We start from the raw sequence: 27,095 nt of genomic DNA, 5'->3' as shown, positions 1-27,095 counted from the left end.
TACAAATAACGACACAGAGGCCATCTGTTTATGCAGCACGCCATCTCCAAAGAGCTACTGTGCTGTAGTGTTACCATAACCTGGAGTGAAAGCACATTGTCTTAAGTATACTGAAGCTTGTACTGTTGAGTGTTTTAGATTGTTAAAACTAAGCCACATAATTCAAAAGGCTGTGTAGCTTTGAGCCAAGTGTCAAATCAGTGTGCATCTTACAGAACAGCTGCAGCTGCCATTTAAACATTTTTAATGTTATCAACTCTATTAAAGCTTTGAAATATGTTATAGTGCAGATCATGCCTGGCTTTTATTCTTACCCAAATAGAAGTGTGACTTAGGATTCTTTTGTCAGCTGTGTATCAACGGAGGATGAACTGCTTTTAATGTATCAGAATGCTACAGTTTATTCAGATTTAGCAAAGTGGAAGGCTCAAGGTAGGGATTAGGGCATTGAGCAAGGTGAAGTTGTCCAACAGCTTGTTCTTCTCCAGAAGACCCTGCGGTACGTGGTCGTCTAACAGAATGCCTGGAAACTATTCTTAACAAAGCACAGGAGCCACCAAAGTCAAAAAAAGTACAACACTCAAATGCAAAGAATGCTGTCCTGTTTGAGGCAATCAGCTTAATTATCCATCATGACAGGTGAGCTGTTAGAATGCTTCTGTTATGAGAGGAATTTTAATGAAAAACTGTGGCTTTGTCTTCAACACCAAATGGAATTTTACTGGGGGAGGAAGATGGAAAAGAATAGAGTATGAAGTTGCTTGCTAGATTGGAACACAACCACAGCAATGGAATTGAACAATATTAATGAACTGTGTTGCTGCTAGCATATTTTTTATTGCTTTGTTTCTTGCTGCTTCTTTGGGTTTTTTTGGTGTTTTGTATTGACCCCACCAGTCAAATCCAGCAGAGATTGTGCGTTGTTCACAGTGTCCGAATTTTCATGTCACTAGTGGGGCATTCTAGCAGACACTTTGGAGGCATGTAAGAAATTTCCACTGCAGAAATAGTATTCCGTACTGGGTATTCTAAACCTGTTGCTTTTAACCCTTTCACTTTCTCTCCTGTTCTGTGCAGTGAGCCAAATCTTCTAGTTCGTGCCTGTAACCAGCTAGGTCAGTTCTTGCAGCACCGAGAAACTAATTTGCGTTACCTAGCACTGGAAAGCATGTGCACGCTTGCCAGCTCTGAATTCTCACATGAGGCTGTGAAAACACACATAGAAACAGTTATCAATGCGTTGAAGGTAAATATTTAAGTGTGCAGTCTGTTTTGAATGTTGTCTTCTCCTCTACCTGAGTGCCCTCTCCCCCACTGCCCTAAGCCCCCGATCCCCATGTAACTCATTTGGTCAGAAATCTGTTTTAGTTGTTTGTTTTGGTTTTTTTTTATTAATCCTGCAAAATCTTGCTGAACTGGGAATAATAGGTGTTAGCTTCCATTTATTTCTGCAGCTTACTAGTAAGTCTGATACTTGACCTGTGGCCTCTGTAAAACTTTGGTATCTCTTCAAGCTGTGGACTGTAGATTAATAATGATTTTAAAATGTGGAATTTCAAAACAGAGAATGTTGGGAGAAGACTTAGGTTTTTTGCTGTCCTGCTGATATCAGACACTATTCTTTCACTGCAGTATCTTAGAGGGATCAGTAGAGCAGATAAAGGTCTGCTGCACAATCAGACACTTTTTAGAGCAGATAAAGGTCTGCTGCACAATCAGAAAGTCAAGAAACAAAAAAGACACTTTCTGAGGCCATGTTTATGTGAAAAATCAGAAGTTGAAAGAGGAAGACTGATTTGCATGTAGATTTACATGCACACTGCTGTGTTTACGTGTATTGTTTTCTTCCAGGCTGATGCTGTAGCACGTTAATACATTTGTCAAAAGTACATACGTGTTCCAAAAGGGCTTCTGTTAATACAAGGCAAGCTGCAAGTAGCTAATTGGCCATTGGCCTGGTGACAATTTGACAGTTTCAGCTAGTTACTGCATTAGTGGCCTGAGGTGCCAGTTACCCAGTGTGCAGCAGACCACAAACTCATTCACCCTGGTTAGGGTAATAGTGGAATATTCTGTCGAAACTTCTTCATTCTTTTGACACTTGCACAGATTTGAATATGTATACTACAGAAACAAAACCTGATTATTTGAATTTTTGTAATATTATCTAAAAGCAGGAAGCTGTTGGTGTCTTCAGTGACCTCTTTCTAGGTGACAGAAAGAAAATTTCATAGCTTATGTGAAGGATATATCTAAGTTGAAGTTTGTTATGCATCTGAAAGATTATGAAAATGCATTTGTTTTAAATTTGACTATTGGTTATAGTAAGTTCCATCTCATCAGTAAGTTACATAAGCTTTCAAAGTAAAGATTAAATTATCCTCACCTCTTTCTCTATCCTTTTGCAGACTGAAAGAGATGTAAGTGTACGACAAAGAGCTGTAGATCTCCTGTACGCAATGTGTGACCGAAGCAATGCCCAACAGATTGTGGCTGAAATGCTGAATTACTTGGAGACTGCTGATTATTCCATTAGAGAAGAAATTGTGAGATATTCACGTTTCCTTAATTTTTTCACAGGTGGCTTTGGCACCATTTGTGTAATTTATTAATTGGGCTGCTGGATAGTTTGTGATAGTTTTTTTTCATTATGATTAAGAAAACCAAAATACAACCCGCATGAGTTTGTGGCCTAATAAGCAAAGAATGTTCTTCATTTAGGTTAAAATTAAAGAGAGTGGGGGGAAATTCCTTGAAAACTGGGGATTTAAAAAGTGAATCATAGTCTCAGAGGATTGCATATAGAGAGGTAAATTTTACCAATTCTTGAGCAAATACAATCTCTAGATCTGAGAGTTATGTCCTAGTCTAGTCAGCTGTTTAATAGCTTAAAAAAGTAGTATGACACATACTTACTTGTTGGTAGAACTTCATACCATGTGTGTTGTGAGAACATTCAGTCTATAGTGATTTTTGTTCCCAAGGCTTACAGCCCAACAGTGCTGGTAAAGACAGAGGTGAAGAAAGTGTTGAGAACCTCTGCCTTTTTAACATTGTTGGTGACTAATTCACCTTTCCTGATTAAGATTGGGCCAGTATTTTCTTTCTGAATCTGCTTGTTTACTTACCTGAAGAACCCCTTCCTGTAGTTTTTGACATCTCTGGCCAATTTCAATTCAAGCTGAGCTTTTGCTTTTCTAAATGCATTTCTGTGTGCCCCGGCAGTACCCTTCTGGTTTTCAACAGGTATTTGTCCAGTTTTCTGACAGTTTTACACTCCCTTTTGTTTTTTGAGCACACTCAGAAGTTTGCAGTTAAGCCAGGGGAGTCGCTTGCTCCACCTGCTTCCCCTGTCTTGTGAAAAGGGATAAACTGTTTTTTGCTTCCAGGAGAGCATTGAAATCTCCCAGCACTTGCTAGCTCCTTTACCCTCTGTGGAGGGATTCGCATGGAATGAATCCCTCCCAACTGAACTTTGAGCTGAAGCTTGCTCTTCTAAAATCAAAATCCTGCTGTGGAAGCAGGTGAGAAAGCTGACACATCTGAAACTGAGGCTTCTGGGTTGCCATGGGGTATCACTAGGTATATGAAGGTGAATCTTGATGCACAGCTTACTGTAGAAGCTCGTCAACCTTCTTTATTCTCTTGTGTGTTCAGGTTCTCAAAGTTGCAATTCTAGCTGAGAAGTATGCAGTGGATTATACCTGGTATGTGGATACAATCTTGAATCTGATTCGCATTGCTGGTGACTATGTCAGTGAAGAAGTGTGGTATCGAGTTATTCAGATTGTCATCAACAGGGATGATGTTCAAGGGTATGCAGCAAAGACTGTTTTTGAGGTGAGAACAATTTTTTTTCAATTCCTTTCAATGTTAAGTAGGAGCAAAGTAAACTCCCAGTGATCTTAGCAGGTGTGTGTGCTTTCCCATGTTAGGGAAGAGTAAAAACATCATCCTGAATGTTTCAACAGAATACTGCTGAAGCTTTCAATAAAACTAGCATCATAGATTTTCAGAATCAAAGACTGTATTAAGTTGATGAGAAGCTTTTCTGGCTTAACTAATACAGAATACACCTATTACTGTTCTGTTTTTGGTGAGGGAGGGCACAGTGGGTTATGCTGGGTTTTTTATTTTGGTGGATGGCATTGAATGGATGGCTTAGTAAGGAAATTACATTACCTGGAAAATTACTGAAATGTAGTAAAAATAGAACCCTTTTACAGAGCAGCTTGCTTTTGTGTTTATTTGTTTTGTTGGGTTTTGCTGTTGTTTTGGGCTTTTTTTGTTGCTTTTCTTTTTTTAGTTTTCCACATGCAGGAATCCAAAACATTCAAACTGATAACTTGATGATCCCTCTGGAAGCACATACCTATTCCTACTGTTCAGCTTCTGATCAAACTGGAATTTGAACTGTTAAAGGAGAACACTTTCAAATGTCTGCCCTTGTTGCTCTGGCTTCATTGGATTCTTCCTTTATTATTTAAGTTAACTTTCAGAAGTTACCCCTGCTATGTGTTTCTTCATACTTAATGAAGACAGAATTTTAATCTTGGGCAGCTTTTGCACATTTTTGGAAGGTTTAAAATGTAAGGGGAAACCTAAGCAGCCGTATCTGTCTTCAGAAGTCCACAGTGCTAATAGATGGGCCTAAGAGTGTTCTTAAGCAACTAATACTTACACTGGAGATTCTTCTATGAAGTAATGCCACCTATCATCCTATCATGCTTTTCTTAATAAGTGCTCTATAGTGCCTAGACCTATGGTCTACTTTTACAGAAAAATAAACTAGGAAGCTGGACATGGAAGTGGTAGATCTTTTTTGATATACTACATGTCCATGACTATTAATGTGTTCTTACAGGCCCTTCAAGCTCCAGCATGCCATGAGAATCTTGTAAAAGTAGGTGGCTACATCTTGGGAGAATTTGGAAATCTGATAGCAGGTGATCCAAGATCAAGGTAAAACACTGTCTAAAATAACTGAAGTAGTAACACTTTCTGTGAAGTATCTGATGTCTATTTGATGTCCTAAAGGCCAGTTAACAAATGATTCAACTCTCGCTAGTAATGCATAAAGAATTGCCATGTCTACAAAACTGAAAAAATTGTTTTTCTTCCCATCTTTTAAGTCCCCTCATCCAGTTCAACTTGCTACATTCCAAGTTTCATCTATGTAGTGTTCCAACCCGAGCTCTACTTCTGTCTACCTACATCAAGTTTGTGAACCTGTTTCCAGAAATCAAAACTACAATTCAAGATGTGTTGCGCAGTGACAGTCAGCTAAAGAATGCTGATGTTGAGCTGCAACAGAGAGCTGTTGAGTATTTGAGGCTCAGTACTATTGCCAGTACTGATATACTGGTAAGTATAAAGACTTTTTCATTATTATTATTATGCACAAGCTCTTTACTTGTTGACAGAAGACACAGCTAAACTTCACTATACTTCTTCACCTGATTGCTTATAATGCAGGATTAAGGATCCACAATGTGGGTGCTGATTCTTTAGGTCTACCTAATTCAGCTACTTAATTAAGAGCTAAAGTCCAAGTTGTTATTGCAGTAGTGGGACAATTGACCATGAAAGCATGCTAATCTGGAACTGGAAAACCAGTAAAAGCTGGCATTGTACAGGGTCCTACAGTATTTGGATAGCAAAAGGTCTAGTGCTTTGTTTTGAGGAATTTAGTTGATGGTGGGCAGGAAGCTTGTTATTGTGCTGATTGTTTTGTTGGTTTTTTTTCTGTTTGCTCTGTAGAAGTTCACTGTTTTAACCTAGTGCTTTCAGGCCTGGCTTCTGCAGCATGGCACACTTAGTCTTGACAGCTGATAAATACTTGGCTCTGACTAGAAGCTTGGATAATGTGCTGTCAGTCTAGGTCTGCTTAACTTAAGGACCATTAGGTCTGAAAGGATCTAATTTTGTTTGGGTTTGGTTTTGCCTTGGTTTTTTGTTTTACCTTGGTTTGTTTGTTTATTTTTTTCTTTAATAGCATTGTGCTACAGTGCTCCTTTTCTCTTGAACTGCTTTGGGAATACTTCAGAAAATTTGAAATTTTTTTTTAAAAAGCAAGTCTACTCCCATCACTGTACAATAAATTGCATAGTTGTGTAATTACTTCTGTTTTTCCAGAAGTCTAATAAGGGTGTGTCTTTTCAAAGACTCAGGAGCTGGTTTGGCTCTATACAAGTGTAAGTTAACACATGTTTTTCTGTGATAAGGCTACAGTGCTGGAAGAAATGCCTCCCTTTCCAGAAAGGGAATCTTCTATTTTGGCTAAACTCAAGAAGAAGAAAGGTCCAGGCACAGTTACTGACCTGGAAGAGATAAAAAAGGAGAGGAGCTCTGATATGAATGGAAGCGCCGAACCTGCCTCAGTCAATGCCAGCGCTGTTGTGAGTTTAAAAGCTGCTGTTTCACTAATTTAAATGACACGCAAGTGAGAAAACAATTTTTCTTTTGGCTTTTTAGGGGTTTAAAACTTTCAAATATTAAAACTATGGGTGTTTCTTAGAAAGTAGTAGGGGAAGATACAGGTGCTTTCCCTCACTGCTTGCTTAGATGCAGTTTTCCTTTGGAACTCTTATGTAAATGGGGACAAACTGTCAGCAGCCTAAATAAATAAAAAATAAAAAAATCTTTTGCATTGTTAATTTCAAAAAATATTGCTATAAGGTTAGAAATGGGAATTTCCTTGCTGGTGAAATTGCAGTGAAGGTGGCATGATAAAAAGAATTTTATTTTGAAATCCCGGTTACTCCTTTTAAGTATCAGCTGTTCTTGTGCTTTGTCTAACGTGGTAGATATTTTGCATCTTGTTTTGAATTGTCATTAATTTTACTAGAAGTGGAGGACACCTAACTTCACACAGATGTCCTTAAATCAACATAATGGTTTTACTGTTTGAGAGTACCTTTCTAAGTTCAGTTATGGTAGACAAGGGCACAGCCTTGTTTCTTCTGAGCTGAAACTTCTGATTTTATTGTCAATTAAATCTGGAAGGATGAATCATTCCAATAATGTAATACTTGTTTCTGGTTTTAATGACTAGCATAACTTTCAATTACATTTGAGATGTAGTAGTAGATTACCTAAGAGGAGGAAACATGGTAGCGCACACTCTGCACACTTTGTTAAAAGCATAATCCTTTAACTCTTAGTCACTGCAATATGTAAGAGTATTGTTCCAAGTGCAGCATCTCTGAATGGCCAGAAATACCTTTCCAGCAGAAAAACTGCTATGCAATGTTTTGACTGCAAAACTGACCGAGCTGCCTAAGATTTAAAATTGTCTTATGTGTTAGGAGCTTCACTTTATGGGTTGCAGCCACATAAGAAACTGCTATGTTTGTTTTTAGTAGGTCTTACTGATCAGCCTCTGAGGACTTTTTGCCAGGGAATTTTTTGTTATACCGCATCAAATTCTGTCTGTTGTTTATGATAACTTTTAATTGGCATAAAACCCCAAAATTTCAGTCTCAATCCCAATGCATCTTACAAATCACCTCCAGCATATGTCGCATATTGTAGGCTGCTCACGTTTAGTACGGTAACATTTTGCTTGAGTCTGTGCATTGCTATTGCAAGTGATTTGGGCCCATGTATGTAACCTCACAGAGGGGAAAAAAGTGGGAGGAAAAGAAAACAACAAACCCTCAAAAGCCAACTATATCAGTACGTGACCATAGGTTGAAATGCAAGGTGATAACTATACTCATGAAGCGTATATCATTTAAAGCTTGTTATTGGACTGGGGAGAGGCATGTTGCCATAGTTTAGTTGTCTGTGCAAAAGAGAGAACTTTGTTTTAGTTTTGCTGTAGTGTACCACTAAAGTGTCTTGTCTTCCCTAGTCTACTCCTTCTCCATCTGCTGATCTGCTGGGTCTGGGTGCTGCCCCTATCACCAATTCAGCTCCTCCACCATCCTCTAGTGGTAGCCTGCTGGTAGATGTATTTTCAGATTCAGCTTCTACGGTTGCACCTCTTGCTCCTGGTTCTGATGACAACTTTGCAAGGTAATTAAGTCACTATGTAAGGAATGTGAAGAAGAATTTGTCTGTTAAAAGAGGATTTGAGAAAAAAATATACATAAAATAACTTTTGGCTTTGTTCCAGCTTTTTGAGCACATTACTAGGTGGTAGTTGGGCAGCAAGAGAGGTTTTCTTGAACTGTGTGCTGGATTTTTTATCTTTATTTAACATCTCTGCTCAAGGAAAAACTGAGTCTGTAGTAATGGACCTGAGAATGTTGGCCACACAGTATTGCCTAGTTTTCACAATGGTTTTGCTTCTTTTTTAAGCTAAGCGGCATGTGCATCTCAATACATCTTGAATTTGGAGGTTATCTGGCCTGATATAAATACCTTTATTCTTTTCGCCGTTAAGTATCCTTGTGTCTCTCCACTTATGGCAAACTGGTACTGGAACAGTGAGATGGATTCTATCCAGACGTATTTGTTCTCAGAATTTCAGGATATACTTAAAATTGTTCTGCTACTGTCTGACAAACAGGTGTGAAAATGGGAAATAAATAGTATAAGATTGCATAATGGCTTAAAAAATTCTCTTCTTACTGGCCAAAGAAACTTTTACTGTTGTCGAGGACAAAACTTGGAATCATGACAAGTTTACATTGCATCTTAATATAAAAAAGATAATTAGTGACACTGTTATGCCTGAATCATGGCACCCATAAAAAAATTAACTAGGCAATGCATTATTGTGGGTTTGAAGTATTTAAGATATCCTGTGTTTTTTTACTTAGAGGGCAACAAGTGATGTTTATCATGCTGTACAGTATCTAGACTTAAAGAAACCACATGAGCTTTTTAGAACTTCTTTTTAAAGAGGAAAATAAAACCCAGACAGCCCCCAATACTAGTAGCTTCATAAGCTAAGAATTCTTTCATTCTGCAGAAGAAAGTATAGCATTGTCCAACCTCTTGGTCTCTCTGTAGATGGTTAAATGCTTCTCTAATGATTACTGAGGAGTTGCCTTTTACAGTTTCCTGCCTCTTTTTAGTGCTGTTGTCACTTTTGTTTCTAATCCATTACTTGGGTAAGTAATTCTCTGTGTGCCTGTATATTCTTGCCTATGCTTAATATTTGTGTGTTTTTAAGAACTGGTTGTGCAGCTGTAGTTATAAGTGCCACTAAGGTTGATGAGGCCTCCTCTTCAAAGTGCGCATTTGTCATAGTAATATACATCTACATTTATGGATTTGAACTAAAACTTTTTTGTTGTCACAATTAAACACCTGCAAGGACTTGGCTCTTTAAGAGGTATAATCAGCTGTCTTTTGTCTTTGGAAAGAGTTGCTCGGTCCTAGCAATTGGGGGGGTGGGATGGGGGAGAGAAGTGGGGGAAAACGTTGCCTAATGCCTAAAACCTTTCTAGGTGTACTGAGCTAGGGCAGCTAATACATTTTCATGCATTAAACTCAGCAGTGCCATTTTTGAGGAAGGAGGTAAAAGAAATAACTAAGCACTAAGCTGTCTTTACTAACTCCTGCTATCTCTGTTGCTACTGCCTTTCTTCCTTTTGTGCTGCCTGAACTAGTCCTGACCTGGCTTCATCTGAGGTAGTTTCTGAGGAACCAGCTGATACTGTGCATGATGCTGATGAGCATTTTCACAAGTAAGCAATACTAAAACCTTGCAAGGCTGGGCAACTTCCAGAATATAGTTATAAAACAAAACTATATTGTGCATTAACTTAATACCAGCAAAACTGGAACAACATACACTGCCAGACCTGTGACTAGAACACCTCTGTAGATGCTCTGGATTTTGTGACAAAGTCATGAATACACAGGTTAGAATTTCCTTTTGAGTCGGTGCTATCACACACTGCTCTGAAATGAGGCAATGACAGTTGTATTTTAAATTTTGCAACTATTCACAAATAAAGGAAAAACAGAAGAGTAATGTGTCAAAAATACTGATATTAAGTGCCTTGTATGCAAAAGGTGGGTGTTTGCTGACCACCTCATCTACTTTTAAGTGAAGGGTAACAGAAAGGACTGAAATCACTGCAGGGTGAGTTTCTTTTCTCAAAGTGGAAGAAAAAAAACAGCTCTCAGTTGACTTCTGTGATACAGAACTGATAAAACAAGGGATTCTTTTTTCTTTCAGGTTTAAACAGTCAAATCTTCAAACTTTTCAATTCTGCATCAACCTAATGAGTTTCAGAAGTTCTCAAGAATATGAATAAGAAATTGTAGTCTGTTGCCTGGTCCTTTATAGAGACAGTGTGTGTGTATATAGCATTTTGTGACTTCCTTCATAGTTTCTTAGACATCCTATCAAAAATATGGTTTTAGTGTCCTACAAGTGGTGTTTTGTTGTTGTTTTTTTTTTTTGTAAAATTCTTTCCTAACTGCAGTTTTGTGCAAAGGCCTCTCTCACAGACTGATTCACTCTAGGTTAACCACAATCTTCATCCTCTGTGTAAACCCTCAAGTTTGGGGTTCTAAATATTGTTTAATATCACTCAATTTAAAATACACTTTCCCTCTCTTCCCCTAGGTTTGTGTGTAAAAATAATGGAGTGTTATTTGAAAATCAGTTGCTGCAAATTGGATTGAAATCTGAATTTCGACAGAACCTAGGTAAGATCTTTCAGGCCAAGTGGTTAGCTGTCTGCGTTACCAACCCCAACACCAGCACAATAGATAGGACTTACTTTCTACCTACTTAAGAGGGAAATGTGATTTCAGGCCTAATGTGTCTTCCTATGTAACCCTGTCTTCTGTGCTTGGGTTCTTGTTCTCGTGAACTTGTTGGGTTTTTTAGTGGCAAAGATGAAATGAGTGTTAAATGGTACTGTAAACTCTAGCTCTTGCTGCCTACTTGAAAGGTTGGTACAGGTAGGATTATAAAGGACCAGTTTCCTCAATTTTCGTGTTGCAGCATAACTTATTGTGATAACATGATACACAATAAATACTGGACATGCCTATTGTAATACATTAATGCAGAAGATACTGAAAACATCTAGGAAAGAGCTGGCTATGAACCACAGAGCAGTACCTGGATTGCTTGCTTCTCCCCGTCTGCATCACTTCTGGTACTGCAATAGCTTCTTTACATAAAAAGTAACGTGTTCTGGCTACTGAAGGACTTCCACTAATTATCTAACTAGCTGTGTGACAGGCACTATGGGAGAGGTCTGGTTTGGCTTAATCTGTTACTTCATCTTGAACTGTGAATATCTTGGCAAGATAAACCATGTAAATTATGCTTTGTTTTTAAAAGTTGTCTTCATGACAGGTAGAAAGACAAAGTAGTAGAGACTGGACATGCAGGTAATTCAATATGATTACATTTGGCATACTTAAAAATTCTGTCTGTTTTTTTCTAGGACGTATGTTCATATTCTATGGTAATAAGACATCAACACAATTCTTGAATTTTACTCCAACAGTAATCTGCTCAGATGACTTACAGTCAAATATCCTTAAATGCAGTAGCGTATGTGATCTTATTTGGGTTTTGTGTTTTATGCCACGCCAAATTATAATACGGCTGCTGGATAAAGACATGGTGTCCTAGGACATGAAAAGAGAAGCTTGCTGATAATTTTCTGAAGTTCTTGCAGAAAGAACAAGTCATGAGCAGACATGGAAGATTATATAGAGAATGTGTGGACATGATGGTAATTCCTTTATATAGCATGTCAAAGGATCTGCCATTTTTTTAAGTTAGAAATTCATTGATCATTTTCCTTAACCACTTCTTATGCCTGAATCTTCAGACAAAACCTGTTGACCCCACAGTTGATGGAGGTGCACAGGTTCAACAGGTTGTGAACATCGAATGTGTGTCAGACTTTATGGAAGCTCCAATCCTGAACATTCAATTCAGGTAAAAACATAGGATTCAAATGCTAGTAAATTAGTGAGATGACAGATGTTAAGTTTGTTCTTGTTCCCTTACTGAAGTGTAGAATATGGACTCACAGAGATTTGTCTTGAGTACCTGACTTAGTGAAAAATTGATCTAACTAAGCTTTAAGCTGCTAGGGGAAACAGGGAAATCCACTTGGAACAATGTGGTTGAAAAAAAACCCACAATAATCAAGAAGCAGCTACTGATGAAATGTCTCCATGACTTGTCTTTCTGCTATCTGTATAAAACAGCAGACTTCCTGTTTGCTTAAGAAATCTTGACAGGAATATGCACAATAACTTCTCCCTTCTGGAAACTAAGAGCATTCTGCATACAACTTGACCTGGAAATGCATGCAGTCAGAAATAGAATCTTATGTCTGCTCAACATCAGCCTTTGGGAAATCCTGATTTCTGAGCTACATTCTGTTATTTTACTCTATACTTGTTCTTACTGGTATGCTTTCTACAGGGATATGTTTTCACTCCTTTGGGTGTTATCCAAAAGAATAATATCCTATGTTGAAACTGAGAGGTCTTTATTGGAAGTTCTGCCTATTCACTTTCGCCATCTAAGCATATATATAAAAGCATATATTTAACATATAACCATATATACGCATATATTTAACAGTGGATTAAAACTCTGTCTTAGAAATAATATTTGCAGTTCATAGAATCTTAGAATGATTTGTGTTGGAAGGAATCTTAGATTTCCAACCTGAACCATTCTAAGATTCTGTGATTTCTACCCCCCTGCCATGGGCAGGGACACCTTCCACTAGACCAGGTCATTCAAAGCTCCATCTGACCTCACCTGGAATCCTTCTAGGGGAGGGGGCATCCTCAACTTCTCTCATCAACCAGTTCCAGCATCTTACCACCCTCACAGAAAATAACTTCTTCCAGTTGATGGATATTAGTCATAACAGTTGCACCTTAGTGTTCATCCTCATTTCCATGGTTGGTTCAGGCTAAGAGATTGCTGATACTGTGCTGCATACACTGTGTTCTTTCTTTTCCATGTGCAGGTATGGCGGAACATTTCAAAATCTTTCAGTAAAATTACCCATCACACTGAATAAATTTTTCCAGCCAACAGAGATGTCTTCTCAAGACTTTTTCCAGCGCTGGAAGCAACTGAGCAAGTAAGACCTTGTCTGGGCTTGGGCCTGGGCCCCTTGTGGTTAGCCAAGGGAAGAAAAAGGGTGTATTTGTGTTAGTAGCTGGGGCAGTGCCCTATCACATACTTAATCCTGTGAGTTATTGTCACAGTTTGACTCAGGTCCGACAACAATGCTCTCGATCCCCCCTCCCCCCAACCCAGGTAGGGAAGGAGAGAGAGAAAAAGAGAGAGACTTGGCTGGATTGAAAACTAAACTACACAGCTTTAATTAAAACACTAATGAATGATACAAGAAAATATATACAATTATATACAGATATATATTCAGGTATGGGCAAAAGCCTCTCACCTCCCCCCACCCCAGCAACTCCCACAGCACTTCCCTGAACTGGGAAGAGTCCCGAGGAATCCCAGAGCTGCTGCTGGAGAAAGCAGAGAGTTATGAGGGTCAGGAGATCTCGAGCCTAAGGGTCGACGGTGATGGATGAGCAGAGTCCTCCCTGGACGCCGGCCATGGACGGAAGAGAAGGGGAGAAGAAGAAGGAAGGAAGTTGTCTTCTGTGATCTCTGACCTTCCTCTGAGCTTACGTAGATATATGGAATGGAATATCTTTGGCCAATTTTGCTGTCCATCTAACTCAGCCTCCTACGGGGGGGTCACAGATCTCCCCATAGTGTCTGAGCCAGCAGAGTGCAGGTGCGGCCTTGAAGCCTCAGTAGTTAGAGAAACATTCCACTGTGTTATCAGCCTAGCAGAACACACTGTTGCTAGTTACAAGAGAGCTTACTGAAGGAAAAAAAAAATCAGTAAAAAGAAAAATTGGCTTCATCCTGGCTCAAACCAGGACAGTTATAAACTTCCCAATACATTGCTATTGAACATACAGTATATGTGTTGCACTGTGTATTCATCTTGCTTTGTCTTGCAGTCCAAAACAAGAAGTACAGAATATCTTTAAAGCAAAACACCCGATGGATGCAGAGATCACAAAAGCAAAGGTGGGTGGTGGTGTGGTACTTTTAATTTGTAGTGGTATAAGCAAAATTTGTTGAACTTGGTTTAAATGGCAGTTGGATCAAAACAGAACAGACTTGTGTAAGTCAAGAATGGCTTTATCAAGAACGGGAAAGACTTATTCAATCTTTTTTAGTTCTCAGTTTTCAAGAGGAACCTTTTTTCAGGAACAGGGTACTGTCAGCATTACTGTTGCTTCAAAAATTTTTTGTTGTTAAATTGGTATTCTTTAGTGTCTTGAATACTTCCAACTAAAAATTAGTCTACTACTTTTTTGCTAGTTGTTGATGGCTTTGCATAGATAAACTTGATATTGGTGTCCTGCTGTCCCCACACCTAAATCTTCTGGGTTTATGTCATAGATAATTGGCTTTGGATCAGCCCTTCTTGAGGAGGTAGATCCCAATCCTGCTAACTTTGTTGGTGCTGGTATCATACATACAAAAACTACTCAGATTGGATGCTTGCTTCGTCTTGAACCCAACCTCCAGGCACAGGTATCTTTTTGAACTAAATTCCAGTGTATATCTGAAACTTGTTAAGGTGTTTATTTAAAATCAGTATTGCAGTAGCTAACTGTGACTGCATAGTCCAACAAAAAATGAACTTGTAGCAGCTGGTCCTGGCCTAATTTTGTAAGCTGCTTCTTAATAGCAGTTCTCTTTCCTATTGGAAGAGACAGCTGTATTACTCCAGACTGCCCATGGAGTCTCATCTTCTCTTGAATGTTGGAAACTGTGTTTCTGTCTTGTGCACATTGAGACAAGATTAAGTATAATTCCCTTTGCCGTTTTAAATTACTAAAAGAATGATAGGTCAAAAAGGAAGGCATGAGCAAACAAACAATGTTAAGAATATTCTTCCTCAAGCATTTTGATAGAGGTTTTATTAAAGTTAACTGAAGACTAAAGTTTTGAGTGGTAAGTCTCCTGTTTTCTGAACTAAGAGGTGGTAGAGAGTCTCTGGACTTTTCCACTAGATTTATTTCTCTTAAAGAAAAAATTTGGACAATGCCTTGCTGTTAAAGCCTAGAAATACTAGATCGATGGTAACTCTGAACAAGGGCTTGAAGATCCACTGTAGCCCATGGTTTGAAAAAGCTGTGTTAATTAGTGGCTAGCTGCCTCTGAATGTTTTAAGTTGAAGTCTTTTGTCTGTGACAAAGTTAACAAGTAGTTTTCAATAGTTGACTGTGCATTCACTTAATGCCAAACTGTTTCAGAAGTAAATTATGCTTTATGTTCTTTTTCAGATGTATAGGCTCACACTACGAACAAGTAAAGAAGCTGTATCTCAGAGATTATGTGAATTGCTGTCAGAACAATTTTAATATTAACCATGTCAGTTTTGGTTTTTCCATTTATATCACTGTCATCATACTGCAAATAAATGTCTTGTACATCACTGTCTGAGTAATGCGATGTTAACAAGTACCAGCTCCCTGCCTTAATAGGACTTGACCCTTGTTTGAAATTAAGACTATAAAATGTGAAGAACAGGGAAGTGACTTTTTACATTAAAAATGGCTTTTAGTGTGTTACACAAAGGGTGTGAGGGCTGTCTTGTGGTCTCTTTTTTTTTTTTGTTCTTGGTTTGTTGGTTGTTGGTTTTTTTTTTTGCAGAGGTCAGGCTTTTAGACTTGTTAAAGGGAAATTTATTTAGATGTGCTACCCAAGGATTTCAACTGGAAATGGCTAGTAATATTCTGCCTTAGTGCCTTTTAACAGGTACTCCCTCTGCTCTGAGCTGAAAGAAACCAATGTAATATTGAATTCAGATGTTAATGTAGACTCAAAATTCTGTCAAGTTACACATTGTCACAAGTCTTGTACTGGATGGAAGGGCAGAATCCAAAATGTATTTAAATATGATTTAAGTAAGCATTTATGATCAGTATCTCCAATTTTCCTATTTGGTAAATACAATAGGACCAGAGTCTTAATCTTGTAATCCTTTACATCTTTGTGTTTTTTTGATCTTGTGAAAGTGGATTGAACACAAAAGCTATTGTTAATCCTTCTGTTTAATACAAATAATGAGGTGAGCTTCTCTGGTAGGTGGTGAATGAGTACATATGTGTTCATTGTTAGTAAAACTGAAGTTAAATATTCTGTTCTGTGTTTTTTCTGTTTCCCATCAGACTTAGCAAGTAATAGTCCTAATGATGTGATATAACTAACTGCGGAGTCTGGTATTGTATAAAAGTAGAAGTGGGCAGAAATGGGCCCTGGAGGTGCTGTAAATCATGCACTTAGATGAAAGTAAATTTAAATATTTTTTTTTCCCCAGTGTACAGTAATGTTGAAACTCAAGAGAGTGAGTAACTGATACCTGAGCAGTTTCCTGTCAGTCAGTGGTGGTAAATAGATCCAACATGGTATAAAGGCTTGTGTTAAAATGGAGAGTAGAACGCCCAAAAGTGTTAAGCTTTTGTAGTGCTTTTTACAACCAGAGCCTTTGTAACTTGCTCCACATCAGCAGCCTCTTTGCAGAAGTAATTGGCAACAACTTTGGCTCACACTCCTAAAACCTGGAGATGCAACAAAGGCTGCTGAAACAAAGCAGGTGAGGTAGTGCAGTTAGAAGCTGTTGGCAGCTGTCAGTGAGTACTACAGGTCACAATGAAGGAAGTCAGCTGCTGCTGACATGAGAAGTGAACCTCAGATGAAGGTTTTCTCAAGCTTACTTAAAGGAAGCCTGAGCCTGGTGTCTCACAATACATACAGCCAAGTATGCCCATGAAATAAAGGTTTTGAGTGATGGTGATGATATTGAAAATACACTTTAAAGTTATTTCATGCTGACTAGTGCACAGCAGGGGACAGGATTCTGCATGATTCAGTGTGCCTTTCAATTTTTTTTCCCTCTGTTTTTGAGTAGAATTATGGAACTGCGTGATTATAATTTGGTTTGGTTGAAGGCTAGTGATGGTACTTGTGTGCAAGTGAAAAATGAGGAAGAAAGGTTTGGGTGTGCTCTGTGGATTTTGGGAGATACTTTTGTTTCATAGCTACCAGAAATTGCTGGTAGCTATGGATGTTAAGACTGAAAACTTGGCTGTATATCTGGTCTTTCTGTAAAAGTTCTCCTGAACAGTTGGCCCTTTTATGGACTTTTAAGTAGTTAATCGCGACTCCTTGATCACAAATACTGTCTTTGAAAATCTTCATGAGCAGTTCCTGCAGTCAGGTTGGGCAGTTGGCAAAATAGTAATGGACTAGCTTATGTTTTGTGCTTTGGATGCCATATGGCTCTTTTAGTCCTTTTATCTTAACCCTGCTGTTGCCTGCTACATTAAAAATCCAGTGTGTTGAAATAAAGGGAGTCTTGGCAAAGATGTAGAGGAGCTATTTCAGTTGTTCCAAATCCAGTTGTATATATGTCCCTCTGAAAATCTTGTGTGCCCTCAGGACACCTCAAGACACTGCACTACTTGTGTTAACTTTGCTTTGGTTCAAGCTGTGCTAAACTACGCATTAAAAATGTGGGAAGGAGGGGAGTAAGGGAACGTGTCTTTTTCAGTGGTGACTGTATTAAGCTTATCACTGTTCACGCTTTGTATTAAATGTCAGCTCAAAGAAACCATGAGCAGAAAAGTGAACAAATTAAGGACAAGTACTTGATTGTTTTTTTTTGTGAATGATGGTTAATTTACCAAAGTGATGTATCCTGTCAAGCAGACAAAGTAATTTCTGCAGTAAACAGTGTTATTGTTTCTAAGTACAGTATTTTCAGGCATTGACATGTGAAAATAACTGAATAGCAAAATAGGTAGCATATGTTCATTCTTGACCTACACTCCAGTATGTAACATTTATGGTGATTGTCTTATTTGTATAAAACAAAGTTCTGTCAAATTAAGTGGATAATTTTCATATAGAAGACTATATATTAGACTATATTCATCAGAAGGATGTATTAAGATTAAATAAAAGATTAGAACAGTAATCAAACTGTCTTTTTTTGTCTGGAGGCATGGAAGTGTGAAGAATACTTACATGGAACAAAAATTGATGTATAATGGTAAATTTTTTTCTGTAAACTACTGGTGGGTTGTGTTCACTTTAGTCTTACTTGGCCAGCAGATTCTCTGCTCCACAGTGAGGTGAGATTGTTTATGGCTTTTTTGTGGGTGTGTTTGGTCACATGGTACAAATATTCTGCTGAAAAAAAAAAACCAACAAACTTGATGTAGAGTCTTTGTTCCTGTAGTGTTTAACAGTAAGTATATTAACAGTACCTGCTGAGGTAAAGTGGTGTAGCAGTGGGGTATTGTTGAGGCTGTGAAGCACAGACTTATATACACACAGTCAGGACTTGTAAAAAAGTTTGTTTAGAATATCTAAACTTCTAATTAACCTCACTGAAGCTTTAAATGTATGCTTCAGATTCTCAGTCCTTCTCTACAACTTGCTAAAAAAAATTAAATACCTGCGTACTATGAGCATTTGTGTTGATACAACTTTTTCTTAAATTAATTGCAAACAAAGCAGTAAAGAATACTGTTTATTAGCAGAAAGTAGAAATTGGTTGTCGGGTAACTACTGGCATCCTGTTAGACACGTATGGTCTTTGATTTCTTGCAGAGAAGTGTCCTGCAAATTTGTGCTTTGTCCAAAAGCCACACATCTGTGTTAATGATATTTCTGGAAACATCTCACCACATTAAGGGTGCTTGTAGAGACCTAAAAGTTAGCTTTTGGTTCCTGTAGCATCATGCTTTCTGATAGCAGCTGTGTATGCGTGACAAGCACGAGTGCTGTGTCCACTTTGAAAGGAATATGGTATCCTAGTTGTTTCTTCACCCAGTGAAGTAATGGGCTGTTCCACAGGTCCTAGTTAACTGTAGTGAACCTGACTATTCTCAGTAAAATTAATTGGTCAAATACTGGGAAATAAGTCAGCAAATTCAGTTCCTTCTACTTTATTTGAAAGTCAAGTATTGTACAGTGCATATGCCAGTTCTTAGCCTCTAGTCAAATATCACTCTGGGCAAGGCCACACAGTCTGACAGGGTTTTCCCTCCCAATACCCACCCTGCCCTTTCCTTTCCCACCAACCCCCTGCACCCTCTGCCCCCCTTAACCTCCTGCTGTTCAGGGATAATTTATCAGTTAACTTCATTGACACTCCAGGTTGCTCCTCAGGAAGCCTCACTGCAAGGCTATCCTATATAATCAATACAAGAGAACTCCCAGCAATGAGCAGTCACTGTGGAAGTACTAAGTTGTGATCAGTGTTTACTTAAAAAAAAAAAAAAAATTAATAAAAGTTGGTATCTCGGGCCATCTGGAGGTCTGTCTGGCTAATATATGCAATTTTCGAAGTTACAAACACAGCCCCTAAATACAGTTATTTCTGTGACAAGCCTTTTCCTAGGTTTGTCTGGATCTTGGCATGGTAGTTGGAATTCCTTCTTAAGAAGCTGAAGTGGCCTACAGCAGCTGCATAGTGTGTTGACTGTCATCTTCTCAACATTCAGCCTGTTTGGAGGAGAGAGTAGATCAGTTAGGATTTGTATACAGTATTTTAGACTTACAGCTTTTCAAGTATTTGAAGGTTGTTTTTTTTTCCTTATGGTGGAACATTTAGAGGAAGGAGCACAACCCTTTAGAGTTTAGTGGTTCCGTCAGCTGCAGAACTACAAACTGCAGTAATTCTCATGACTGCTGCAGATGTTCAGGTGTACTGAGCGTCTGCCTTCCTTTTTAAGACTCAGTTTGCAAAGGTCTTACACATGATAGGCCTTAGACCTCACTAGGACACTAATAGGATTTGTTTTCCCCATTCTCCTTTTGCACTTTTGAAAATCATAAAGTATATATTTAAACTTTTAAAATATTGTGCATTGGACTACTTAGAATTAATTGCAAAAGGTCCCTGGTATGGTCTGTTAACAAAGATGCTAAATTGCATGTGATCCTTTTGCACAGTTCATGGAGGAAGGAAAATCCATTTCCTCCTCTTAACTCTTAGCGCCAGAATCTAAGCTGATGCCTGCATAAAGTCAATTGTGGGCTGTGAGGTCAGTTATCAAAGTAGTAATAGCCGTGCATATCTTGCTGAATTAACAGGAATAAAGCACAGGTTGGTGAAATTACAATTTGGCTAAGCAGGTGAGATTTTGATAATCTGATAGTAGTGTTGGTCTGTTATACTGTTGCTTTTCTGACCATGTCCAGCCAACTGGCTGCTGGACTTGCTCCTATTTTTTTTCCTTTGTCAGTGTGAAGTTGTACAAATTTAGGCTAGAATTCATCTGTAGGAACAAGAGAGTTGTGGAAAAAATATTTTTGTAAAAATCTCTATAAAAGGGAGAAAAGTCTGCTTGGTTTAACCACAACTTTGTGAGTGATTATGATGAACCTTAGTAGTTTTCAAAATCTTCCTCCAGGCTTTACAGAAAACTCAAGTTGCTCAGTTTTCAAAATGTTGAAGTCAATTTGAGGGGGACAGCATTTAGATTCAGGTTTAATTTAAATTAGTTTTTGCAAAAGCAAACCCCTTCATTGGTATCCTATTCTTGAACACTGTATTTGATTGGATTGTTGGGAATATAACAGTTTTAATTTTTTCCCAAAGAACTATGAACTCTGTAAATACTCCTGCAGTAAGTTTACTTTGATAAAAGCCTTGATTCCCTGTCTGCATAGTTTCCTCAAGTACATGCGGTTCTGATTGATCTTTAGACAGCTGACTTGGAACTATAAAATACCCTGAATTACACTATTAGGAGAACATAAGGAAACAATGAGATAAATTCTGATTTTGCTATCTTGGATGTTTTGAAAACAGGTGTTTGTAGTCTAACTGAACTTTTCTATATTTAAAAAAATATAACTAAAAAAAACACAACAACAACAAAAGCCCCCAAAAAGTTCAATACTGGTCTTTTTTTTTTTTTTTTTTTTTCCTTTTAAAAAAAGACTTGAAGTGAGACAACATTCCTTGTTCAAATTGTATACCAATGTACTATGTGGCCTTATTAACTTGTTTCTAGTTAGCTGGCTTATACTGCAACATTGTATTGCTGGGTAGATTCCAACTGCATTTTTTTCCCCTGAATTATAGAGTGGTAGTTAACAAACACTGCTAGTTACAGATCACAAATAAGAAAAACTTCAGTATTAATACAGTTTCTTGGCTATCTTACTTTGATGAAGATGGACATGATCCTTCACATCTGCTTAAAGTGATATTTGTAGAACAGCCTTTGTAAGTTATTTTTTCCTCATACGTGAGTTCTCTACAATGCTCTGTCAAACGTAAAAAGAAAAAAATTATAGCAGAAATTTGTCTTGGTTTCTTGAGTGATGAGAAGCCTCCCCAGTTGGTTTAATGGAAAGCCATTCTTATTGCATGAAACAAGTCAAATATGAGTAACACAGCAGATAAAGTTTTAAACTAGGCAATGAAGATGCATGAGGGTTACCCTGGAGGACAACTAGTATAATGCAACTTGCTGGAATTACAAATGAGGAAAAAAAGTCTTGTTAAGAATATACTGTGAATTCAATCCAGCAGGAGAAAACCACTGATAAGGACACAAAGACTCAAAGTAACTGACTGGCTAATTCTGGTGGAGTTATTTCTGGTTCAGAGACTTTGTATTAAATTTTACTTATTTGAAAAATAATTTACTCATTTTGAGGATTTATTTATAGGTAGCCAGAAATTCACAACTTAAACTGACTGATGTCTGTCTTTCCTTAGTAGATAGAATGCATAATTCTACATAGCAGGTAATTATTATATGTATTGATCTTGCATGTTCTTCTGACCTGAAGCAAGACACTAAGCACTTTATGAAGCAAAAAGCTGATTGAAAATTCATATTTTCCAACAAGTTTAAAGACTGTATTTGAAGTTTATATAAAGAACAACAAAGATGTTGAATACTGTAAAGACTTATGTACCTCTCGCACTGCTCTTGTACAGTGCTCTTCTGAGCACATTCAGGTTCCCTGCTTGAAGTGTTATGAATGAAACCTGAAAGTTGTTGTGTGGAAGGCTCAGTTAATCCTGCAGTAGGAATTTGGGAAGTTGTTATTTTAAAATAAGGCAACTAATAACTGGACAGTAGACTAAGGTATTATACCTGTGCCTCATAAATTAAGAGCTCAAAGCTAGGCCTGTATTTAATTTTTCTTTCTGGACTGAAAGGTGGTGTTAATATTCTGCAAGACTGAAAAGTAGCAGAATTGCTCAGTTAAGGGCTGAAAAATGTGCAGATAAAGGAGAAGAACTTGTTTGCAACTTTGTGAACTCATTAAATAAATACTGGGAGATACTTCCTGCTAACTGCAAGGAGTAAACCCAGTAATGGTATAGTTCGGAAGATACTGTTCTGTAGCACTTCCCTTAGGGGAAAAAAAAAGTGAATAGAACTGAAAGCAGGTATAAAAACCATTATTATACTGGGAAAAAATCCTTCTCCTTATGATAATTCTATTCTGTGAGGTTAAAATTATGAGGATGCATGAAAAACTGAGTGAAAGGGAGTGGGGCAGTAGAAAGAATCCCATCTCCTTGGGTCACAGTATCATTTCCTGATGCTCATGCAGTCAGTCAATTTGGGTCTCATTTCTGTTAAATAAATCCTGAAACCAGACTCTTTGGTCCTGCATTACTATGTGACAGTGGGAGGAAGGAGAGATACTGTATTCAGTTGCTTGCTCTGCAAGTAGTTAATTCTGCCATGCCTTGTGATGGAGCTGACTGACCTGTACAAACTCCATTTTTCTGACAAGATTGACAGTGAAAACACTTATGATGAAAGGTTCTATTACAGGTGACTATTCCCACTCTTAATATATTGTTTCTTAAGTCACCTTTTGAGAGTATTAATTAACCATAAATTCATTTTCCTTAGGTGACTATTTGTGACCCTTTGTGTAAATCAGTCTTCTGGAGTAAGCACAGTAGGTGATGAGTTGCCTGTGGTGTACTGCTTTGCTTGTTCTTTTTTGCTGTTAAAGCTAAGTTTCTGGTTCAGTTGGTCTGATTGTAAGGGCAGAATGGAGGATTTTGTGTGAAGATTCACAACAACTAAGGAAATAGCATGTAGCTCTGTGGAAAACATTTGAACATGTTTCAAAGATAAAATGCAAATACTTAAAATACCATTATTAAGCAGGGTAGAAAAGGGCAGGCCTATTAGGATGCTGCACATCCCTCCTAATTCTTGAAAATGGCAAGTGAAGGCTCTTACTGGTGGTGAGGTTGTACTTTCTTTAGGAATTTAGGAAAACACCAAGAAAATGAGACAGTGGCATATGATAGTGGAAAAGGCAACAAGGAAAAATGCATTATGATATGGCTAAAGTATACTTTCCAGATAGTTTCTCCTTTGTATGTTGAACTCTCCCAAAGAAAAATGTAAAAATGCAATATAGCTGAAAGTGAAATGCTAACTTTTTTCTGGGTCCTCAAACGGTGGTTAAAACAAATAAACATATCAACAAGAACCACAGGAGGAATCTGCCTTTCATTCACAGCTTTAACATTGAGTTCATGTGTCATTCTGATTTATTTGTAGAACAGTTAATCCATATCCTAGGAAGTGTTGAATAAAAACTGCCTGCCTCACTGTTTCTTCACTATGAGGGTGGTGAGACTCTTGAACAGGTTGCCCAGGAAGTTGTGGATTCCCCCTCCCTGGAAATGTTCAAGGCCAGGTTGGATGGGGCTTTGAGCAACCTGGTCTAGTGGAAAGGGTTCCTGCCCTTGGCAGGCAGTTGGAACTAGATGACATTTAAGGTCCCTTCCAGCCCAAACCATTCTATGATTCTTGTTCATCTGCACCAGTGTTCCTGACTCCTGTACTGTAGATCCTAAAGTAGGACAGATGAGTTTAAACCCAGTAGTGAGGATGTTGCTTTGTATGCTTCTCTTTACATAAAGTTGTGCAGAAATTGTAGAATGTGGTATTCCTTCAGCCAAAACATACTTGGTTTTAAATATGCTCAACAGCCCAAGAACATCACTGTACCTTCAAATCTGGGAAGACACTATCCTGCAAAAGAAATACCAACAAATGCTCAAGTATGCAGAAAGAGCATATAAAAGTTATCAGGAGGACTGCAGGGTAAGTCAAGAGATGCCTTTTACTCTTACAGGCTATTTCTCCTTCAGTGTTTAACTGAGATTTTAGGATTAAAAACCCAGTGATTCTGTGACTATTCTGATACACATCCTGTCAGACTCCTTAACTTGAACTTTTTCATGTTTCCATCAGTATATAGCAGGGAACCTGTTGTTATGAAATCAGATTTCAGACAACTACTGCAGAAATGACACAAAAGATGGAGCCAAAACATACAAATGGTATCATAGCAAAAAAAAAAAAAAGAGTAATATATGTATTCATACACTCATTAAAGAAAAATGTGGTAAAAAAAAACCCATGGTACCAGAATTGATATGGATATACTTTACCTTGTGGTACTGTTAATGGTACAACAGAAGACAAGGATGTTGGAACTACAGAGATGAAAGAAGGAGGTGATATAGTGTGGGTCGTGGCTAATGTTGTTGTTTGCAAAGAAGTCCTTTCAGCTGACTTTGTAGAAGCAGTAGTAGTAACACTGGGAGCAAAAGTAGTTGTAGATAAAACAGTAGGGATCAAAAGTGGAGTGGACTTAATAGAGATACTTGCAGGAGCTACTAATGAAGATGTTTTGCCAGGTGGAGTAAATGTATTTTCAGAGGAAAAATATGTGGTACTCTCAGCAGTCCTAAATTTTGAAGTAGTGAGGGGCATTGGTGTAGGCATCGGGCTGATGGTTGGGGCCAAAGCAGAAGAGAATGTAGAAGTGGCAGCAGGTGGCAGCTGGGTGCTGAGCAGGGTGCTGGAGGCAGGTGTAGAGCTGGGACTTGGAGACATCCTTGTCAGAGGGACCTGGGTGCTGCTAGCAGAGCTGACCTCTCTGGAGACAGAGGTCTTGGAGGTGCTGCTGGCAGAGGTCACGGCAGTGGTCTTCTTTGTGGTAAGAGGTGGCACAATGTGTGGCACAGTTGTCATTTTGTGGGTGTAGGCTGCTGGGAGGAAAGCACAAATCAACTGAGGGTAGCAGGACAAGAGAGCAAGATAAAGGAGGTGAAAAGAAGCCCTGCGCTAGGGCCTCAGGCGAGAAAAGCAGCCCTGTATCTCACTGAGTCTTGCTGGGCAAGAGGGAGGAGTGGTTCTCTGGCTCCTTCCCTGAGTGTCCCCATCCTTCTGAAATTCAGCTGGGAGCAGTGTGTATGCCAGTTCACAGTGGGTTGACCCTGCCTGGATGCTAAGAGCCAGCATAGCCACTTGCTGCCCCTTGGCGGGAATAGGAAAAGAATCAGGAGTGCAAAAGAAAAAAACTAAACACATCCAGGTACAGACTGTTTTCAGAAGTGAAGATAACTAAAGGAAAAACAAAGCAAAAACCACCCATGAGTTGCAAAGGCATCCTCACTGGTGGCCAATGCCCAACCAGTCTCTGAGCAATGGCTGCTTCTCTCCATCTACTCTGCCCTAGTGAGGCCACATCTGTAGTACTGTGGCCAGTTCTGGACTCCCCAGTACAAAAAAGACAGGAAGCTCCTGGAAAAGAGTCCAGCAGAGTGCTATGAGGACTAGTAGGGGACTAGAGCCTCTCCCTTAGGAGGAAAGGCTGAGAGACCTGGCTCTGTTCAGCCCAGAGGAGAGGAGACTGAGAAAAGATCTTGTCATAGAATCATAGAATGTATGGGATTGTAAAGGACCTTCAAGGGTCTTCTAGTTCAGAACCCCCTGCAGTGCACAGGGACAATTTTAACTAGAATCTTGAAATCCCTGATGAGCTCGCATGCATTGGTGATCATCAGGTCCAGTGTCACATCCCCTCGGGTAGGGCCATCTATTTCCTGGCTTAAGAATTTGTCCTCAAGGGACGCCAGTAGTTTTCTGGATTTCCTACAGCTTGCCACGTTACGAGGTGGTTGAAATCCCCCAGCAGGATAAGAGCCTGTGAGCTCGATGTCTACTGGAGTTGAAGTAAATGTTTCATCAGGAGGTTCCTCTTGATCAGGTGGCCTGTAATAGGGAGTCTCTCCTTGGTCACTCATTTTGGGTCAGTTATCCTAACTGTATCCTCAGCCAACCTCTTGCCCAACCATGCCAGCTCCCAGGCAGGAAGAGGGAGAAAGCCTGGATGTTGTGCTGGCATTCCTCAGTAACGTATATAAAGCATTTGTGTGCGATCAAAACTTGCTTGGATACACATGTAAAGCACAACACTAGGCAACTGATTAGGAACAGAAATGAGGTACATGGTAGCCAAGGGCAGTACACAGGCCAGGAACGAACCAAGTCCCAGGCTGGACAAAGAGAGCAGAAGGGGATGTCCAAGTACAAAAACAAATGTGCAGGCAGTGAATTGTTCATGGAAGGAATGAAAGGGTGGAGAAATGAAGAAGGGTGAAAGGTGGGAAGAGCAGGCAGGGCATTGGGAAGGGTAGAAGGGAGCCTTACTCGGGAGTGAGGAACTCAGCCATGTTGAGGACACAGTTGAGGAGGGAGAAGAAGCAGGCGAAGGCAGTGGGCTGGTTTTGGCAGTGGAGAGCGTGGAGGACTCTGCTGCAGGCAACTCTGTTGGAGCACTGGTCATCAAGGAAGACAGCTTGGGCCTTAGGGTTGTAGGGGTGGGCTTGAGGCTGGTGGTTGAGGCCAAGGTGGAGAGGACTGTGGAAGTGGCAGCAAGTGGCAGATGGGTGCTGAGCAGGGTGCTGGGAGCAGGCGTAGAGCTGGGATGTGGAGATGTCCTTGCCAGGGGGACTTGGGTGCTGCTAGCAGAGGTGGCCTCTCTGGAAACGGAGGTCTTGGAGGTGCTGCTGGTGGCGGTGGTAGCGGTGGTCTTCTGTGTGGTAAGAGGTGGCACAATGTGTGGCACAGTTGTCATTTTGTGGGTGTAGGCTGTTGGGAGGAAAGCACATGTTGGTTGAGGGTGACCATGTAAGATATGAAGGTGGGTGCTGTGCATATTTCTGGCATAGAGTGATAGCTGTAGTGTACAGTCAAGGAAGTCAGGACTGGTTTCTACATATTCTGTG

At 39.2% G+C, this 27,095-nt stretch overlaps 1 protein-coding gene across 1 annotated transcript in view; it reads left to right on the top strand.

Moving 5' to 3' along the window:
• The window catches only part of AP2A2 (adaptor-related protein complex 2, alpha 2 subunit), a 46,518-nt gene extending 30,945 nt beyond the window's left edge, over positions 1–15,573 (top strand). Inside the window, exons 9-24 of the mRNA XM_009996437.1 lie at positions 489–639; positions 1,078–1,246; positions 2,409–2,546; positions 3,658–3,840; positions 4,865–4,962; positions 5,133–5,364; positions 6,225–6,395; positions 7,856–8,019; positions 9,564–9,641; positions 10,532–10,614; positions 11,367–11,461; positions 11,751–11,869; positions 12,924–13,040; positions 13,948–14,017; positions 14,396–14,530; positions 15,286–15,573. Of these exons, the coding sequence (XP_009994739.1) occupies positions 489–639; positions 1,078–1,246; positions 2,409–2,546; positions 3,658–3,840; positions 4,865–4,962; positions 5,133–5,364; positions 6,225–6,395; positions 7,856–8,019; positions 9,564–9,641; positions 10,532–10,614; positions 11,367–11,461; positions 11,751–11,869; positions 12,924–13,040; positions 13,948–14,017; positions 14,396–14,530; positions 15,286–15,363 (2,081 nt within the window). The 3' untranslated portion in view covers positions 15,364–15,573. The remainder of the gene's footprint in view (positions 1–488; positions 640–1,077; positions 1,247–2,408; positions 2,547–3,657; positions 3,841–4,864; positions 4,963–5,132; positions 5,365–6,224; positions 6,396–7,855; positions 8,020–9,563; positions 9,642–10,531; positions 10,615–11,366; positions 11,462–11,750; positions 11,870–12,923; positions 13,041–13,947; positions 14,018–14,395; positions 14,531–15,285) is intronic.
• Positions 15,574–27,095: the final 11,522 nt, after the last annotated feature.

This window comes from Chaetura pelagica, unplaced genomic scaffold, assembly GCF_000747805.2.
Source record: "Chaetura pelagica isolate M959 unplaced genomic scaffold, ChaPel_1.0 scaffold74, whole genome shotgun sequence".
NCBI classification, from domain to species: domain Eukaryota; kingdom Metazoa; phylum Chordata; class Aves; order Apodiformes; family Apodidae; genus Chaetura; species Chaetura pelagica.
The sequence above is the reverse complement of the archived record's forward strand: the minus strand, read 5'-3'. Positions and strand labels throughout refer to the sequence as shown.